The sequence below is a fragment of the Pseudonaja textilis genome, chromosome 11 (genome assembly GCF_049901715.1).
Source record: "Pseudonaja textilis isolate UNSWEBS1 chromosome 11, rPseTex1.2, whole genome shotgun sequence".
In the NCBI taxonomy this organism is placed as follows: Eukaryota; Metazoa; Chordata; class Lepidosauria; order Squamata; family Elapidae; genus Pseudonaja; species Pseudonaja textilis.
Window position 1 is genome coordinate 21,456,370 of NC_142000.1, and position 20,355 is coordinate 21,476,724.

Consider the following 20,355-nt stretch of genomic DNA (forward strand, 5'->3'; position numbering starts at 1 on the left):
GATGTCTTTGTGCCGGCTTCTCCCACCACTGAGCAATATTGTTTTAAGTTGGCAGTATTCATAAGGTTTTGACTAATGCTTCTCATGTTTCTTCTTCCTTTCTTTTTTTTTTTAAATTCATGGATCCCACAGGGTCATCTCCACATAGCACAGGTGCCACAAGGAGAGCAGGTCCAGATCACACAAGACAGCGAGGTGAGGCTTCAACCAACTTATCTGGAAGGAGCACACTTTGTCTAGAGTCCTGTGTCTTCCACGTGGCTGGAAAAGAGGAGGAGCGTTAAGTGGAAGGTGGAATGCCGCAAGGAAGAGCAGCGCCCTCCTCTCCGCCTCTTGGGCCACATAGGGAGAAGGAAATGTTATGTGGTTGGTTTGAGCTCCAAGCTTGGCAGTTTGGTTGCAACCAAACTGGCAAGCTCGGAGCTCAAACCAACAACATATCTACCAACCCGAGCTTCTAATATTCAAAGACATTTCAGAAGAAAATGTACCAGGGTACAAATCCATCTGCAGTTCCTAACTAACTTTAAACTGGAGTAGGGCGATGGCCTACGTGTCAAAGGCAAATCTATGCTTATCGATTGACCTGTGCACATTTTATAAGGGTGTAGCAGGGGCATGCTTTCCTGCTTAAATGTATTATTTCTGCCGACAGTCCTCAGACAGTCGTTACAGACAGTCCTCAACATACAACCGGTCTCTTAAAGATTGTGTGAAGTGACCACGGCCTCAAAAACTTACAGCCTTCCCTTGAAGTTACAACTGCCACATCACCCTCCACAGTCGTGTGGTTGCATTTTGGGCCCTTGTTCACATTTACAGCTGGTTGCAGCATCCCACATTCGCGGGATCGCATTTTGCAATCATTTTTGCCCCTTTGCAGCAGAAAAACAGCAACAACAACAACAACCACAAAATGCCCATGGATAAAATGGATTTGCACTTACGACAATGTGGTTTGCTTAGCAACCACCGTAACCTGATTAATGATTGTGGTAAAATTGAGTCCAGTCATGTGGTGCCCCGAGACTTAGGATTGCAACGACTTACCGCGTAACTAAAATTTAAATCCCAATTGTAGTTGTAAATTGAGGACTACCTGAATTTCTCTCTGGAAGCTGATCTGTGTATTTTGCTTAAATATAAAATGGGAGAACAAGAAGTGTCAGAACAAGAATTCATGCCACCCCATTTCAAAATGTGCCGGCGGTTGCAGAGAAGCTAACCGGAGTGGCTCAGAATCTCCTGGTGTTAAGGAGAGGCGAAAGCAAGGAATGTAAATTACAGGAAGAAACGGCTGTGTTTGCACACCCCTATGACTTCAGAGGGAGTAACCTTGGATGTGACCGAAAGCAGGATCAGGTCCATCTTTTATCCAGTTAGATAGATAACATCTGGATAGGAGCTCATTCTGATTTATAGTCCCTTGGATGGAGCCAAAGTAGTTGTTGACAGCCTTATGTTTATAGCAAATATGAAAACTAGATCCCCTTATAACTTCCTTTCACATCTTCTGAGTGAATATTCTTTATATGAAATTAATTTTTTCTATTACTCAGGTTTCAGAGAGGTAGTACTAGTTACAAATGAAATGGATTTTTTTCACGCTTTGGTCATACATCTAGACTCAGAAGGTTCTCCAAGATTGGCCATAACAGTCAAAACATTTGGAAACAAGATACCTTTGTCGTTGCTTAATGGAGTTTTTGTTTGCCTCTGAGTCTGAACCGTGATAAAAGGAAAGACCGTCAGTGGAAATACCAGCATGAAAGTTTGCAGATATTGTACCCGTTCAGAAAGTTGGATTCTGGAGTGGCCAAAAGGACACCCTTGTTGCTCTGCTAATTTTAGGCTGAGAGAGATTTGAAATTCAGGAATTGTCTCCACATTTGCAAATCAGACACATAGCTAGCATGTAAAAAGCTTGTCCTGTTTATTGTTTAGCAAGTTTTAATTTTTTTTTCTCCAGGGGCCCTTTCATGGTCAGAGACAGTAGAAGTCCTCTCCTTTTTTGCCTCCACTAAAGGTCTTGGCACAGAAAGAGGGGAAAAAAGGGAGAATTGGAGAGTTGTCTTGAATACGCCAACCCAGCTTAAATTAACATTGTAAAAGCATAGTTTTCTTTATAGGAGCAGAACTAGTGTTCTGGGTAAAAACAACAACAACAACAACCACAACAACAACCACAACACTTGCATTAAATTAAGTGTCTACGGAAGTTCTCAGTCACCCAAGTCCTGGTTGTCCCAAACCTGCTTTTTGAAAAGACAAGCCAATTTTCTCCATTTTTCTTGACGGCGTTTCTCTTCTCATCCAGGAAGTTTCCTCAGTTGCATCAAATAATAAACAAACACGTTTCTTTCTTTCGCAGGGTAACTTGCAGATCCATCAGGTTCACGTTGGGCAAGACGGCCAGGTAGGGAATCCCGCTCTGGTTTTAACATTTTAGCTCTGCTGCCCTTGGTTAATATGAACCATCTGATCCTTGCAATTCCCTAAAACTGGACAAATAGAACATTTTTGTTTGGGGGTTGTTGTTGTTATTTTTGGAAGAGTTATGAGCTAAGCTGATTTTCTGGCAAACATGCTTATCTAATATCCTTGCATGTGTTTATCTTCAATTTCGTTGCGTTTTGGCTCCCTTGTGATTGTGCTAAATTGCTCTTTCCTTATCCAACACTGTCAGCATGGACACATGTGGTCCAGAAATGTGCAGACATGGACATGTTTGCAGATAACAGACACTCGGCCTTCATCATTGTGAGAAAGAGACGTTTTCCGCCGCCTCCCAGGAACTGTGCACACTTTCTGTCTTAGGCACGTGGGGATGTGGTTTGCTTATGCTCAGACACCACCCTTGCAGGGTGGGTAGGGCTTTTTGCTTTAAAAGCAGTTCGCCTCTGGGATTCATTGTCACATCTACCTCTGTCCTGATGGCATCAGGTGGTGGGGAATTCACCTTTTCGCCAGTCACCGTCTGGGGATGTTTCTCTTTTGCCTCCTTGTCTTAAGACAATACATTTGTTATGAGGTACTTTAAGTTTGTTAAGGAATCTTGAGCATGATTATTTATTTTTTTGTATTCTACCCGTGTTACTTTGACAAATAACTCGAGGCAGAGAACATCTCCAACACACCTTCCTCCTATTTCCCCCTCAACAAACACCCTACGAGGTAAGTTGGACTAAGAATGACTGGCTCAAGGTCACCCAGCTGGCTTTCATGCCTAAGGCAGGACTAGAACTTACCATCTCCCAACGATTGGCCCAAAGTCACCCAGCTGTGGTTTTCATGGCTAAGGTGGGACTAGAACTCCCAGTCTCTCGCCATCTAGGGTGCCTTAACCATTGGACCAAACGGGTTCTCTTCCCGCATCTCTCCCAAACTTCAGCCTTTGACCCCCGCGATGTATTGCCAGTGGCTCTCTCACGCTTCCTTCTTCCCTTTGCCTTCTTGACTGTTTTGTCTGGGTGACTCTCTTGGATCGATGTCTGGTTTTTCTGGCACGCAAGACCCTGGTGGTTGATAGAGTAACTCTCCACATGGGTTCTATTAGCTCGGCGTTTCGTGTTTCAGGCCGTGTTTAGTAGGAAGGCCAAAATGTAGAAATAATTAAATGTTCTGTTTGAACTAATGTAGATGATGAGAGTCCTCGGAATGAGGGGAGGGGCTCCTGTTGGCAATAGGGGAAGATTCTCAGATGGCCTGTTTTTCCGCTCGCCGGAGTCCACGTTCTTTTCCTCCTACAGCTCTTCCTCTTAAAGCAGCATTTCTCAACCTTGGCAACGTGAAGAGGGATGGATTTTGACTCCCAGAATTCCCCAGCCAGCATGCTGACTGGGGAATTCTGGGAGTCAAAATCCACCTGCCTCCAAGTTGCCGAGGTTGGAAAACATGGAAAGAAATTTCTGCATGTTGCTCATTATTTACCGTACTTCTGGTTTTCGGCAAAATCGCAACATTACAAACAACCGCCAGCCTTAGTTTAAGGCTGTAAAACCTCATTGGTCATGTGACCGACCGGATTGTGACGATCATCGCGACACAGGGTCGTAACGGACAGGTGGCGGTACATCGAGCATACATTGTCTGCGTTGTGTTTTCTAATTGGTTTGAATGGATTTTGTTCGAGATGGGTGGCTGCAAGGAACACTTTCCGTGTTAAGGAATCACTTAACAACTATGGCAAGAAAAGTCGTAGAATGGGGCAAAACTCACTTAACAAATTTCTCACTTAGCAACAGAAATTCAGGGTTCAGTTGTGGTCAAGGATCACCTGCAGTCTCTTCTAGTGACCTCACGACTCTATTGGGAACATCCCTGTTCACTTCCAACGTTACAGGACAATCTATACATTTTAAGGAAAGGCAAACGAAAAAACAACCAAAATAATTGCCCCAAGGGCTCCCCAAAAGATTTCTGATATTCCCATCACTGCCCAAATCATTTTAATGTGTGTTTGTTGCTAATTGGCTCGTGCCAAGAGGCAAAGGTGCCTGTTTATGCAGAGGTCCAATTTTTCATGGGAACTCTCCCTCCAACCCAACTTCAATGTGAGTTTTCCGTGCCATGGATCCGCCTTCTTCCCTCCAGCTTGTATATCGCCTTTTATTAGCATTGTCAGAATCCATCAAATTGACCGAAGTCCAGTTGAGATCTGGCATGACCCAAAGTCACGGGCTTGTTGCAGTTGCGGTTGGGTGTGGGGAGGAGGAGAAAAAAAATCCCATTCCAGCCTTAGCATTTTTTGAAAACGGATTTGGCTGATGCGAAGGACTGATAAAAGTTTAAATAGTTCATGGACTCGGAATAGTTTTTGGGTTCAAAAAGAAAGGGGAAAAAAGCAACCAGGCTTCTTTTTTCAAATTGAAATTGCCTTCCAGACACAAATATCTGTTCTATTCTTCTGTTTATGCAATAGCGTACGGCTGTCAGATTTAAATCAAACCTCCTCCAGGGATTTTTTTTTTTTACAAAAAGCCCTAATAATATATGAATGTAGAGGCCTCCTTGTGGAGATCCGTGGCTCAAGGATGCTCTGTGTTTACTCTACCCTTATTTAATTCAAGATCAGTTCACTCCACCCCAGACTTCTTCAACTAGAGAGTATCTGATTAGCAGGGTCGATTCAGCTGCAGCGTTCGGCTTTTCCCTCCTGTCCAGTGAGGTAATCTTGTCCTCTGGTCATGTAAGACACTCCAAACATACAATTCAGAGCAGTGTTAAGTTACAGGGGCTTAAGTAGTTCAAACTTTGCAGCTTAAAAACCACTTATAAATAATGGAGTTGGAGGGACACGTATAGGGGAAGATTCTTGCAGTGAGTGTTCAGGAGGAGAAGCGTCCAAGAATTATAGGAGTACGTCATTCTATTTTTATGTCCTAAAAACAGTGTCCTTTTACAGACCCCCATGTTTTGGTAGTGTGTAGGCAACCGTTTCCCAAACTGGGAAAACCTAACTATCTTCCAAGATGGCAGCCTTAGTGGAATGCACTCATTCCAACAAACACCCAAAGAAAATTCAGCGTAGACCCAATATATTAAATACATCTGTCCAAATGCCTCCTTAATGGGGCAATTAAAAAAAAGAATAGCATACATCTGCAGCTAATTGTGTTTTTAAGAGAATGGTGGTGATGTTGCTCAAATAGCAAATATAGTGGCCTTCATTCTCATTTTCTGACAGGTATGTTTGGTTTCCTATCAAGATAGAAGGATAATAGCAATATCTTAACAGTCTGCAGTGTAATCAAATGGTAATATTTCTTACGTTTCATCTCAGACCTCTGGACCCAATCTTTGGGTAGGATATAGAGACGTGAGGTCCAACTGAGGACGTTGCTGGGGAAAAAAATATTTGATGGGAACACTGTTTGAGATTTTGAGAGAAGGCAGACAAACCCTGGACCTCTTCTGATCTTTCGGGTAAGCTAATTCATACTCTGAGGACAGAGGCGTTCGGAAGGGGATTTTTCCTACCACGCCACTGAGAGAGACCGACTCTTTCTTTTGTGTTAGACTTCTGCAGCAGCTGCACTCTTCTTCTCTTTCAGAACATCTGCTTTAAATAATCGAGACTCAGAAACAAACAAGACTGTTAGAAGAACAACAAAGCGAACCACTAGACTCTGGAAATCCAAGTTATTCTTTCTTTCTTTCTTTCTTTTTTTTGAAGTACCAAAGCAGAGAAATTAGTATCAATAGTACTACAAGCAGGTCATGGTAGACATGCTTGATCTTCACCCATTGGCCTCAGCCAACATGATCATTAGTCTAAGAGGAATGGGAGTGTTTAGTGGTAAGTAGGCTGTGATGTATTAAAGAGGGGACATTTTTTGGTAAGATAGAATAGATACTTCCAATTCCAGATATCGACAGTTGCCTTCTCTTTTTATTATATCGGCCATGTTGTCCTTACTGCTTGTTTTTCCTTCCACTGAAACCTTTTAAATGAAGATTAAGGATTTGTGCGACGGAGTCTTTCTATTGCTCTTTGACACCTGATTGATAGCATATTCTCACCAGTCCCCTTTGTGCGCTAAAAATCGCCAGCTGGTTCTAATTTAAATCAGAATCAGAATACAGCTGGTAGGGGCCTTGGAGGTCTTCTAGTCCAACCCCCAGCACAAACAGGAGACCCTACACCATTGCAGACAAATGGTTGTCCAATCTCGTCTTTAAAATTTCCAGTGTTGGAGCATCCACAACCTCTGGAGACAAGCTGTTCCACTGATCGATTGTTCCCACGGTCAGAAAATTTCTCCTTAGTTCTAGGTTCTCTCCTTGATTAGTTTCCATCCGTTGCTTCTTCTCCTGCCTTCAGGGGCTTTGGAATATAAATTGACACCCCATCGACCCACCCCAGTTTGTGTCAGCCTCTCCAATAGTAAGTGGTTTTTGTAACATTTTTTCCCAAAGTGAAAAAAAAATCTCAGCCAGTGATCTTCTATTATTAACGTTTAAGCATGCTTTAAATCTTAATTACTTCTTAATACTTCTAAATAATCACGACAGAACCATGTTTTGAGAAACTATGATTTTTGTTTTCATTCTTGCTGCCTGTATAACCTTCCCACTTTCTGATGCCAGAAAGATGTTAAATACAGTTACTCCATTTTCTAACTCATGAAGTCTATGCCTCAAAGGTTATCTAGCCTCAAGCCTTCTAGGAAGGCAGAACCAAGCCATAATTCATTGTGGTGTCACCTCAAATATCTTTTATTGAAGTGTCTCCCTCCCTCCCCCAGGCAAAGATCTCCCATATTTCTTTCGAGATATGTACATATAGAAAATACATATGGGGCAGATTTCATTTTTTAATGCACAAGCAAACTTCCTGCATTCTTACTTGTGCTCTGGAGAATCCCTACTGCTTTGGATGCACGTAGCTAATTCCATAGAAAGTGTTCACTGCTATCCGTGTAATGAGCCATGGTGGCACAGAGGTTAGAAAGCAGCATTGCAGGCTACTTCTGCTGACTGCCACCGGCCATCAGTTTGGCAGTTCGATTCCGACCGGCTCCAGGTTGACTCAGCCTTCCGTCCTTCCGAGGTGGGCCAAATGAGGACCCAGATTGTTGGGGGCCAGAGGCTGACTCTGTAAACTGCTAGAGAGGGCTATGAAGCGGTATATAAGTCTAAGGGCTATTGCTATGGCTACCTTTCAGGTGGCTTAATTGGGTGTGACAAAGCCCACGGGGTTGGCAGACTAAATAACTTTTTGGAAAGGGATAATCACTGGTTAATTCATTTGTTCATTTTGGGGGCATTGTACTGAGAGGACGTATCGGTCCATAGAAATCCTATTCACACAACCAGGAATATTAACAGTAATTTGAAGGATCTATTCTTTATACGAAGTGTATTTCGTTCTTTATTCACTCAAACCTTGTTTTAATATTGCTGTGGACTTAATAAGGCAAGATGTGATAAGGCACAATCATCTTTTCAGGGAACGGAGAGTCATTTTCTTTGCTTTCAAAAGTGCTTTTCTCAGCCCAGGTTCCATCTCTTTACAAATGTGCACCTGTCATAAAAACTCCCCTTTTATCATAAAAACTGTCCATTTGTATTTTTCTTGGGGAAATCGCTTCACCCTTTGTGTGCGCTGGCAGATTTTTCTCATTCTTGAACGCTAATCGTTACCCTCGACATTTTTCAGTAATGAGGTGCAGCTCCCTCTCCCTGTTGCCCCGAAGACTGAAACCTCTCAAGTTCTGAATCCCACCCTGCCCTTTTGAACTGCCTTTGCAGCTGACCCTGGGCTTCCCCGTGCTGTTAGTGATTCTGCCTCTTTCCCTACTTGCTCCACACGAGAAAGCGCACGAGCACACGTCCTACTCTAATATCTTTTGGGGCTGGGGCTGCTTCCAAGATACGGAGGCACAGCTACTTATTTTCCCAAACCGGCTGCGGTGTTACAAACTGTACCGCCATGGGGTCGCTTAGCATTTCTGTAACAGCATAGATGCTTTGCCCAAATCTGATCTGTGCAGGACGACCCATCCACTGGCTGCTGCTATATTGATATTGCAGGAAGGCGGAGTGAGCAACCAAATCTCTCCTACTGTGGGGGCTTTTTTGGGGTCAGTTTGTATTTTAGGTCTTGGAAATGGCTTAGCAGGTAAACAGTGAAGAACCTCTGGCCTGAACGAGTCTTTCCAGTTGACTTTTGGATTCTCTGCTTTCACCACTGTCTTTTACTTCTTTAATGTCTGATGTGGCTTCCAGTCTGGCCCAAATCCCAATGGCCACGTTTTCATTTCTGTTGTGTCGGGGTGCCTGGGTTATGCACCGCACAGTTTTGAGGATGCTCATGGTAGCAATTTAAGAGAGGTTTCAATGCTAACGTAATTAGGTGTTTGCTTTTTCCAAACCATTTGTGTAGAAAATCCCACACAATTTATGACTTTATTATATTTTATGTGTGTCATGCAGCATTACCTGTGTTATTATATATAGCAGGGGTCCCCAAACCTGGCAACTTTAAGAGTTGTGGACTTCAACTCCCAGAATTCTCCAGCCAGCTATGAGAATTCTGGGAGTTGAAGTTCATAAGTCTTAAAAGTTGCTAAGTTGGAGACCTCTGTTCTATAGCATGAGATTCTATGATTCTACGTGATATAGTGAAGTAATTTCAGGGAGGAATGGCAGAACGGATGCATAGGATAAGTGCACAGGAAGGAAGGAAGGAAGGAAGGAAGGAAGGAAGGAAGGAAGGAAGGAAGGAAGGAAGGAAGGAAGGAAGGAAGGAGACAAATGAGAATAATGAGAGGAAAGGAGAAAGGAATTAATGAAAAAAGAAGGAAAGAGAAAAGGACAGAGATGGGAGAGATGGAAGAAGGAAGGAAGCCTTTTTTATTTATCTTGGGTTAGTTTCTGATTTGTATTGAGGTGCAGCAAATCTGACTCATAATGCAAGATTATGGCAGCTACACTCCCAAGGGGTGGGGCTGATAGTAACTGACCTTCTTGGTTAAAGGCTGCGGTGTTTTCTTCAAAGCCAATAATAGCATACATATTCCAATTAATTTCTTTCACCTTTTTAATTTCCAAAGTAGACAAATCCTGAAACTTCTGTGAGCATCCAAGAAACTCTAGGGATAATATTTCTCATGAAATAATTGGCGACTCTTTTTTTTAATGCAGGGGAGGTTGTTTGATGGGAAATATCTTCTTGTTAATTAAAATATAACAGAACATTCTGAAAATGAAGAACACATTTGTCTTGGGAGGAAAGAAGGGCATCAGTTTCCAGCCATTTGCCAAGCTAGGATTATATTAATTGATGTACTGTTGTTCATTTGTTTGGGGTTTTTTATATAAAAAGCAACATTCTTTTCCTTGCAGAACAGTGCTCATTTCATTCCTACGTAGTGTACTTCATCATGAACTTTTTATAAATCGTTTCAATGTCTCATCCTCTCCTAGCGCTTCTATAACATTTTGAAAATAGTTATGGATAAAGACAAAACCAAAAACCAAAGAGGCAGCTTACCTTCACCCCGATTTGTTTTTTAAACTGCTGTTACGGCTTAGTTGGCTATTTGACAATGGCTTAATCAGAATGTCTACAGAGCTTCTCACTCATCCAGGTTGTCCCAAAGGTGCTTTTTTCCCCAAAAGGCAACAGGACTTCCTTGGTTTTTTCCTTGAAAGCATTTTGTTTCTCATCCAAGAAGCTTCTCCAGTTCTAACTGAAGAACTACTGTTCCACACCCATTTACACTCTGATTCAGGTGACTCTGAGGAGATAGATAAGCCCCCAAGTGGCCTCAACAAATCTCAGAGAGCTAACACTGACCTTCAGAGTAGACGGCTGGGAAGAATATAAGCCTTTCTATTGCTGACCAGAACAGAAGAAGCTTCTTGGATGAGAAGCAAAACGTTTTCAAAGGGAAAAACCAAGAAGAGTCCAACCGCCTTTTGGAAAAGCACCCTTGGGGTCCAGTTAGGATGGCATGAAGACACTGTGCTAGTTCTGAAGGATTTCAGCAACACAGCCAGCTTCTCCTCTGCATCATTCTATCTAAAGATTTCCAAAGGCTGTAGGCATTCTGAGTAGGATGGCATAGTGTATGGCCTGCATGAAGCCAACTGTAATCTCTTCTCATTGTCCACCCATCACTGAATATATCGTCTGAATCAGATCAGACGAGAGCCTGGCTGGGGAATTCTGGGAGTTGAAGTCCACCCATCTTAAAGTTGCCACGGTTGAGATACACCAGGGTAGACAGAACCATCACAAATGGAAAGTGGGCAGGAATAGACGAGCTTTGCTGAAGACATGGGTACTTCGGATTATTTATCCATTTAGCTCAGGGATCCATCCTGAAGACGGTATTTGTTTTTTGTTTTTTTGGACCGGCGATGGCTTTTGCAGGTCCAGCACATATTTTCCATCTCTCTTGCCCGATCCTTTTCGCTGCATACACTTGGACTGAACCCGGGGCCTCTGCACACCAAGTGTGTGCTTGGCTGCTTGAGAGCATTTTCCCTACTCTACCAGATTTTCCATTACTTTATCTGTGAAAGAAGCGAAGCAAAAAACTTGAGCCACACTTTTGTGTTTGGAGTATTTTGTCTGGAGTGCTGCGAAGGTTTACATGTTGATCCAGTGCGGCTCTCTGCGCATTAAGACAGAGCCCTCTTCTGTAGTGCTGTTTAGATGGTTGCCTCGAAATAAAACAAATTTGTCTTGGATGCATTTCAGGAAGGATTCTGTTGGCAAACTTTGGAAGGAAGTGAGGGTCTTTTCTTGAGACTTCCTGTCATAAACTCCAAAGGTTTAATAAACAAAAATCGAGCACCTTTGGGGCCAGAATTACTTTTGGGACGGAGCAGTTTGACCAGCGTAGGACATAGACATGATTACACACAAAGCCTCTGTTTACAAAAATTGGAGTGGAAGAAGAGCACAGTCATTTGTATCCCTTTGTCCCTCTCACAGCTGTGGCATATTGACCTGAGCTCAACCGTTCACATTTTCCAAGGGGAAAGTGGAATATTACAAGGCTATAAACTTGCTATCAGATGTCTTCCATGATAACCGTCCGTTGCTCCAGACAGTTGGTTTATTTATTTTATGCCCTCCCAATCTCACTGACATAATGACTTTGGAACAATATAATAAAAAAGTAAATAAAAAAAAGTATGGTAATTCAAGGCAATTAGAATTTGGAAAAATAGAAGAGCTATAAACCAAGACGATGGGTGGCCTGGGAGCAAGGATCTTGTCAACCCCATCTCCCCCCCCCCCGCCCCATTGTAGTAGATCCCAGGCCAGGGGGCAGAGCCGTCTTTTCAGGTTCTTCTGGAAGGCCAGGAAGACCAGGGCAGAGCTCCTCTCTAGCAGGGGGGGGGGGATATTCCAGAGGCCGGGGGCCACAGCAGAAAAGGCCCATCTCCTGGACCCTCACACACCAGGGAGGTATTCACGGAAGGCAGTTATTTGCATTATGTTTGGGGGAAAAGCAAAGTGTTGCTTTAAAAGAACTGTGTGGTCTTCCGTCCGAGCATTTCATTCTTCACAGATTGTTTTTCTAAAGCTGCTACCGATTGCAGGATCCGAAAAATTATCCTCCAGCAGCAAACTCTTCCTTTATTTTTAGACATTTGGCTGCCTGGCTGTAAAATGCCTTTTTGATGACAGTCTGAGACCCAGCTGGGTTTGCTAACCTCCCGGAATAAGCAAAGATGCAAGGGGCAGCTTAATATTTTATTTGGTATTTCAAAAGTTGGCTTTTTGAAAATCACAGGCTGGATTTTAAAGAAAAATGCCCAGGCTGAATACTCTTTTAACTATCAAATTGCTGGTGATTTATTATTGGGGTGCACGGAAGGTTAGAGCGAGGTCCACAGAGCGTCCCACAGCAGGGCGTCACATTCCTAGATCCCCAAATCTCATGTGCGTGTAGTTAAGCAGGCTTAGCTACAACCTCAGGGAAGGCGTGAGGAAATAGTTTACGTTCAAGGGCTGCGTCCTCCAAGGGATAATGTCAGCAATGGGCAGGAGCAGAATCAAGAGTAGCTGTGGTCATCCTTGGCGTCACTTCCACTTGGGATGCTTTGTGGTTGCAAAAAGATCCTGTGCTCAGGATCTGCCCTTCTCTCTAAAGCTTCCCAGCGAAGGAGGAATCTCAATGGATGGAGACGAGCAGGCAGTCAAGGGGAAGCAAAAGGCCCACCATGGAACCTCTTCAGATATCAGGAATGTGCTTGGCTTCCCCCGTACAATGACAATGGGTGTGGTGTTGATTTTTCTCTCCCATTGGATAGTCTTAATTTACTTCTATGGGGGCGTGATGGCTTAGGGGTTAAAAAGGCTGAGCTTGTTAGCCGGAAGCCCAGGTTCAAGACCCAAGCGCCGCGTGACCGGGTGAGCTCCCAATACTTACCTCAGTTTCTTCTGCCCACCTAGCAGTTCGAAAGCATGCAATTGCGAGTCAATAAGTAGATATCACTTTGGTGGGAAGGTAACAACTTACCATGTGCAACTTGGTGCACAGCTATGCTGGCCGCATGACCACAGAAGCTAAGAAACAGAGATGAGCATCGTCCACTAGAACGGGACATGACTAGGCACGAACCTTTATCTTTATTTACTTCTGTGTTTTTACCGTTCAGCATGGAGACGATGGCGAAAGGCTACTTCTGCCCACTCCCTCGAAGACTCAAAAGCGTGCTTGCATGTTTGCTCATTGTTGTAGGGGAAGAGAACATACGGGCAGTTAAAGTGAGGGCTGTCTTCATCACCCCTTTCGTCCCCCTCTGCCCGCCTGGGGCTGCCAAAAACCAGCAAGTTATCTGTCCTGGAAGCCGGCCATAAGCCCAGCATCACAGGCTGCAGTAGCAATTGGGCCCGTGGAAATTCAAACATTTCCTTTAAAACAATATTTTTTTCGAGGTCAGGGTTGCAGCACTAAAGTTGTGCTAATATTTGCACTTTGCAAATAAGCCGTTTCTACAATGTATTTTATTAGCAGTCCCCGGCTGTTCACCCGAGAAGCCATTTGTAAGAGTTCCTGCCTGCTTTGGGATCAAACTCCAGCAGCGGCGTCGACAGGAGAACCAGCTCCGGCCGCCCCCTTATCAACTGCACGGATCAATCAAGGGGGCCAAATAGATCAACAGCAATCTTTTATTTTTGTTTTTAAGTAATCTGTTATTAATAATTATTTTTGTTTGCCTCCAGTTAGCCAATTCATTCTGCCATTTTTATCCTTACAAAATTATCATTTGTTGGAGGCGCAACAAAATAGGGGGCTTGGAGTATATCGTGGCATGATCAGGGGAAAAAAAACCCTTTTCCCTCCTCAGAGAAATGGGAAATATCAATTGCAGATGGGAAAGGTATAAATGAAGGGTTTGCGGATAGATCAACTCCAAGAAACATCCCAGAAAAATCCACGCCAAAGAGGACCATGTTGAATTCTGCCTTATACTTTTGGCCCTTGGTTTTATGCAGCCCCAAAGGACAACAAAACTGGGATGGGGTGGATGATTAACTTGTTTAAAAGGCTGAACTGAGCAGAGCGATGGGTTGGTACATCATAAAAAATTTAATGCTGTTATTCTTCACATTTCGTGTCTTGCCCGCTGCATTGTATTTATACGATGTATTCAGTTTCTCTGCTTCTCTTCAAGGCAAAGGTTTACTATGGTAGTATTTTTTTTTAAAGTAGAAATACTCTTGCCTGTGAGCTCCTCATCCCTCTCCACAGCGTGGATTACGTGGACGTGTCTCCATCCAGCCCAGCTTTCTGCTCTAGGTTCTCAGGGTGCGTGGACACCCCGAGTTGTGTTATAAAGTCCTTGCTGCTTAAATAGCACAAACGTTTCCTTCCAGTTTGGTTTGCCAACTTCACTGAGCCCGAGCAGAGTTCGCAGTGTGCTTTCTGGCACGAGCCTGCACATCTTAGGCACCCTTGACATTCTCCTCTGAATCCTTCTCTGGCCCTTTAGGTAAGGATTTGATAGAGCGGGGCTGAAGTATATTTCAGTATCCGTTTCTTGTCTTCTGAATATCTAGACTCAACTCCTGCGATCTGGAGCAGGGCTGATCCAGGGGGAGCATAGAAGGGCAAGGATGAAGAGCTGCTCGCCCTGGACACACACCTGTCAATTCTGGCAGCTTCTTCCAGCCCGTGGGCATCTTTCTCAGATGTCATTCGGTGGTTGACATACTTCTTTCCTGTCAACCAGGCTTCGTCCTCTCTTCTCAATATGCCATTTCGCTTCCTGAGCGCTTCTCCGGGGTGGCTGCCAATCCTATGAGGCCGGGATTCCAGGTCACCTGAATAATTATGCCAGAAATTGGGGGGATTGGGCAGCCAAGTGGGTGGCATGGCCTACTTTCACACCAGTACAGCAGAAAACAGAATCAGGCCACTTCAAACGTTGCCCCGTTGGCCGCACAGACAGCCACACGTAGACAGGAATTTTACCACAGATGTGGGCATGACTCAGGCCCTTGAAAATCATGGCCCACTCTTATTAATTCAGTATAAAAATGCTTCCCGCTCCTGGCTGAGAAGACAGTGATGTGGCCCCGGACTTCCTCTACTCCAGTATTCCAGCCCATCATGCTCTCTGGAGGAATAGCGGATCGTCCAAGTATAAGAGCATGTTTGAAAAGAAGGATTAGGGGAGGCTATATAGCATCAGACCCGCCCAGCGAAAGGGCTACGGAAATATTCCTATACGGCCAGCGTAGGCGAAGAAAAAGAAACCATTTCCAATCAGATGTCTGCTTTCCTCGGCTTTCTTAGAGTTACCCTTATATTCGCAGGATCTGAGGGGAAATAATGGAGCCCAGTAGAGCGTAAGGTTAACCTTGCAGTCACGGCAAGTTCCTGTTATTTTACACACCCTGCCAAGAATTTGTCCGATCCCTCGCAGTGGCTCCCTTTCAGCCCTAATGGTTTCCTCTCTGGCAGGCCTGAGGGTGTATCGGGGAAAATGTGTGAGAAAAATGCAGAGGGATGGACGTGGTCTGCAGGGCAAGTAGAGGGAGGCCAAAGCCAAGAGACTTTTAAAGGCCACTTGGGCCACTCATCCGATCAGGAGGCAGAGATGGTGGGAGGAAGAAGGGGAGGCTCTTGTGCTGGGGAAGGATCTGGCGCAAGAGGCGTTTCCAGTGGCTTTTATTGCCTTCCATTTTGCTCACCGAGAGGCGAGAGTGCGCGTGGAAGAATGTCAACGTTTTTTTTTTCTTCACAAAATTCAGTCGCTCAGTAATGGAAATAATATCCCTTTCGGATTCCAGACAGACAACCCTCCCCCCTCCCCTCCCCTCCCCTCCTTCCCTCTTTCTGTCTTCGGTACCTTTTCCCTCTTCCCACCTCCCTTGGACAGGATACCTTGGAAGAGGTAAAGCAATGGAAGGGAATCTGGAAAGCGGCGTTTGCAGGCCATTAAGTCCCAAAGGGACTTTTTCAAAAGGCAACTGGAGTCTTTGTTTTTCCTTAAAGAGGTTTCTTCGCTTGTCCTCCCAAGAAGCTTCATTCAGAAACTTCTTGGGTGAGAAGCAAAACGTCTTCAAGGAAAAACAAAGAAAGTCCAGTTGCCTTTCGGAAAAGCACCTTTGGGATAACCGTGACCTGGAGGACTGAGAATCCCAATAGACTTGGGCCATTAAGGATACTTTTACAAAAAAAAAGGAAGGAAGGAAGGAAGGAAGGAAGGAAGGAAGGAAGGAAGGAAGGAAGGAAGGAAGGAAGGAAGGAAGGAAGGAAGGAAGGAAGGAAGGAAGGAAGGAAGGAAGGAAGGAAGGAAGGAAGGAAGGAAGGAAGGAAGGAAGGAAGGAAGGAAGGAAGGAAGGAAGGAAAATACAGTCTTGGGGATTACACACAAATATCACTTATTTTATAAGGAAAAACTTGCTCCCTGAGTGTGAAAAAAATCTTCCATTCCCATCTCCAACAACTTTTTAAAACAAATCCAACAGCATCAGGCCCCTCGGCTGCTGCCTGTTGCTGTTGACCGAAAGCCTTTAAGGTATGATGATCTAATTTACATATGAAATCAATCAGCATTACTGCGTGGGGAAGGGGAGGCTCAGTTTTTCCTCTGGACAGCCATTTCTGAAATTTATGAGTATGTTTTGGGATGCACAGCATTCACTTCTGAGCCAACACGCGGATGCTGCCAGCATTTCAGCAAAGGCCCGGAGTCCAGAACTCCTATTGCGACAGTCAAGTTGCTTTGCAAAATGTCTTGGGTCTTGTTTTAGCAGACTTGTGAATCAGCCCTGAGATCCAAGGAAAGCAATAGCATACCAACAGCTTTCGTTCTCAGGTTCACCTGAGTTCAGCTGTCCTTGATTGCAAAGCCAGGGTGCACAAATATGCTTTCACGACTGCATCTGACTCCGTTTTTAATAAATTCCCTAAGAGCATGAGAAATTGCCACCTACCTTCAGGGTTAATGGATGGAAACTGCTGAATATCATCAACTGGGAAACACACACACACATTTATTTAAGTTTTGTTTAACAAATCCACACTTGGAATACTTCGAGGATGGGCTCCAGCAGAATCTGAAAGCTTGGAAGTTTAAGACTCTTGTCCCAGGGACCGATCCAGACTGGATCCTGCAACTTCGAATACTTCATCCTTCCCCCCCCCCACCTCCCCCCATTCCCACAGGCTGTTTATATCTCAGCTATGTCTAATCCTAGTTTCTGAGAAATGTTAGGGTGGTTACACCCATCCGTTTAATCACACAAAATGCAGTGTGACCCTCAACCATAAGAGCCCACTCTGGAACCTTTTTTTTTTTTTCATCCCTTGGTTTAATGCAGGGATGGGCAGCCCTGGCCCCTCTACGACGCATGGACATCAATTCCCAGAATTCCCGAGCTAGATCACAAAGGGGCCAAAGTTGCTCACTCCAGGCTTAATGGGTCCCAGGCCGGAGATCCCCTCTCGAATCAACTCTTTTGAAATGAGCAACAGAAGATTCTTTCCTGGATGATCAACTTCGTTTGCAAGCCACGAGCACCTCCTTCGATGCCCTCCGTTAGGAGTGGGTCTGTGTAATATGCATAAGCCACAATGAATGGTTTACATTCCGTTTCAAGCCATAAATACATAAGACTTGTTCTAGCTTAACGTGGTGCATGAAATCAGACGTAGGAAGTGAAGCCTATGGACCAGTTCTGAATGGAACTCCCTATCTGGACACGCCCATCAAATCTGAAAGCTCTACCGAAGCCCATTTAAAAGAAATTACGGGTTCTTTGACCACAGCTATCCATTTTCTCCAAGATCTTAAATGCGCTTTTCTCAGTTTCTCTTAAAAAGTAAATTTCCTGTCAAGCATTTGTTTCATTTCCTTCTTTCTAGAAATGAGGAATCTCTGCAAAAGAATCTCTCCTCCTTCCTTCCTTCCTTTCTTCCTTCCTCCCTTTGGCAAAATTAGCAGTCGCAGGATCCAAACAAAAATGATTAGTTTTTCCCTACAGAATCCTAAATGCAATAAATTACATTAAGTGAGATAAAAACAAGCATGCCAGAAAAAACGAACATACTGTTACAACAGCTGCCCGCAGGCTTATTAACAGCAGAGACACTAATTCTCTAATCACCTATGGGAAATTGCTCAACTGGACTCAACTGAAATGAAGTCCCCTTATTTATTTCAGCATTTCTATACAGCCTTTCAAAACAAAAGCAATTTCTAGCAACAAAGAATCAGTCTCATTAAAATATGCCACAATGTAAGTTTTCCAGCAATTCAACTTAAAAGAACCATTTTAAGTATTTACCGTTGTCTGGCTCAGTAATTCTGAGAAAACAAATTAAATGATTTAACATTATTTCAGCTTTCATTATTTCAAATTAAAATCCAACCCAGTCTCTTTTAATCATCCATCTGAAATACAATAATCTATATTTCATGGTTGATTGCTAATTGTCTTCATTCTCACATGCATACAAATGTGGATGTGTGCGTATGTATGTATGTATGTAAGTATGTATGTATGTATATCTGTACGTATATCTCCACTATTGTTTTCCTATAAACCATGATCTGTAATTTTGCTTCCTAGATCAAGAGCTAAATGAAAGTTCCTTTGGGAATCGCAACAACAATCCAAGATTAACATGAAATACTTATATGATACTAGGGATTTAATTCATTTCTAAGGCTGTCCATTAGGAAGCGACTGACGGCAGTGTGGGGTAAAGTGCATAATAACGAGCAATAAACTACCAAATACATGTGAGGTCCTTGTAGCTGAACCTTTCGGGTACTCTGTCCTATCGTTCAATCGAGGAACTTCCATTCCTTTCCACATTCCAGTCAGTGAACCATTTTATCTGAAGCACCACAAATTCTAAAATAATGAAGTAAAGAAAGCAAAGCGCATACATTTGAGAGTTAAAAGACCTCGGCTTTTTAAAAAGCTTTATCTATTGGATGAAAAATAGACCTATTCTTCTAAATCACATCCATGTTGGTGCAGTATCCGTTTCTTTTGGCTTCAACCAAAGCTTGAGGTTGCTTTAACTTTCCGCCAACAGCATGCGTGCATAGGGATGTGAAGTCTGTGTAAATCTCCTCTATTCCCAATGGTGTCTTTTGTGCCTGCAGATGTGGATTACACACGCATCTGCCTACTAGGAAGTTTTATTGAATCGATGGTGCTAGAGAGAACCAGGTTCATATCAGCAGGCTCTTTGAGGCTCCAGTAGCAGCCCACTGCCTCTTCCTGCTGTTTTAAGTGAGATTTGTTGTCATGATAATTGTTTTGGAAAATGGGGGGAAATCCTGTAAATTAAAAAAAAAAAAAACACTAATCGTGGATGTACACATGTTTCCCATTATCATCCCTATAAGTAAAGAGAAGTAGAAGGCTGGATTACCTTGGCTTCATTCATGCCCCAAATGGCTCTTGTTTCTTAGCAGGAGTAAGATCTGAATTTGAAAAGCTATCTACAATCGCATCAAAATCAAAATGTTGCTCTGTCATGATTCTGTTTCCAACCTTGTACATATTTGTAGCATGAGCTTCCTTGGGAGAAACTTCTTTTCTTTATATTTTATCTCTTTTCAGTGGAGGATCTATGACTCTTCTGTTTGCTAACCTGATATAATTTTAGGAGAATTCATCACCAGGACAACGGCTTAAAAAAAATCCAATAATCCCAAATCATGTTCATAAACATGAAGATATATTTGTGCTATATTTGCATTCCTAATTCCAGATCTAGAAATAAAACTGCCTGGGACTCCTTTGCTAAGCAAAATACAGAGAAATTCATCTGGAATGCCACCCCTCCCCCCCTTTTTGCCAACCAATTGTGTCTGGTTTTGTCATCCTCCATTGCATCCCATCTGGATTGTTTTCCATAACACTTTATGTACATTTTAATCAACTAGTCATTCCTGAAGGTCGAAGGCGAGGGTCCTGTTTTTCCATGTTGAAACCTTAGAAAAGCATTTCAAATTCATGCAACTTGGCTCTGCTATCAAAGACATTCTTTGTAGAGAAATCATTTAATGAGTGTGGAGCAGGGCCTTGTGAGAACACAGCAAATGTCACTAGGAGCAAAGCACAATTATCCACACAGAAAGAGAAAAAGGTTGTATACGAGTGGGAATTAACACTTGGGCAAATTTGGCACTCGGGGCAGAAATATCAGAGGTCCTCAAAGGTTCATTCTATAATGTGTTTCTTGTAGGCATTTGTTTCAGCTAGGGTTTTTCCATTTCTGTGCAGGAATGGTAACCCATCCTCTAGTTCTTAATGGAAGAAAATAGGCACCCTAATTCTACATTATGCCTGCTGTATCCATACCTGTGGCTTAAGCAGTGTTGCTTCTACTAAAGATGTTTGAAAGGCAGATA

The 20,355-nt window shown here is 43.4% G+C and overlaps 1 protein-coding gene across 6 annotated transcripts in view; it reads left to right on the forward strand.

Annotated features, from left to right (window-relative positions):
- Window positions 1-20,355, forward strand: part of BANP (BTG3 associated nuclear protein) — an 85,469-nt gene that overhangs the window by 51,943 nt on the left and 13,171 nt on the right. For 3 of the 6 annotated variants that reach the window (XM_026719845.2, XM_087940762.1, XM_087940763.1), the window contains exons 10-11: window positions 124-195; window positions 2,372-2,416. In XM_026719845.2, the coding sequence (XP_026575630.1) occupies window positions 124-195; window positions 2,372-2,416 (117 nt within the window). Of the gene's footprint in view, window positions 1-123; window positions 196-2,371; window positions 2,479-5,782; window positions 5,926-6,053; window positions 6,132-20,355 lie in introns of those variants that run through there. The other 3 variants (XR_015744999.1, XM_026719846.2, XM_087940764.1) reach the window with 3 other exon arrangements.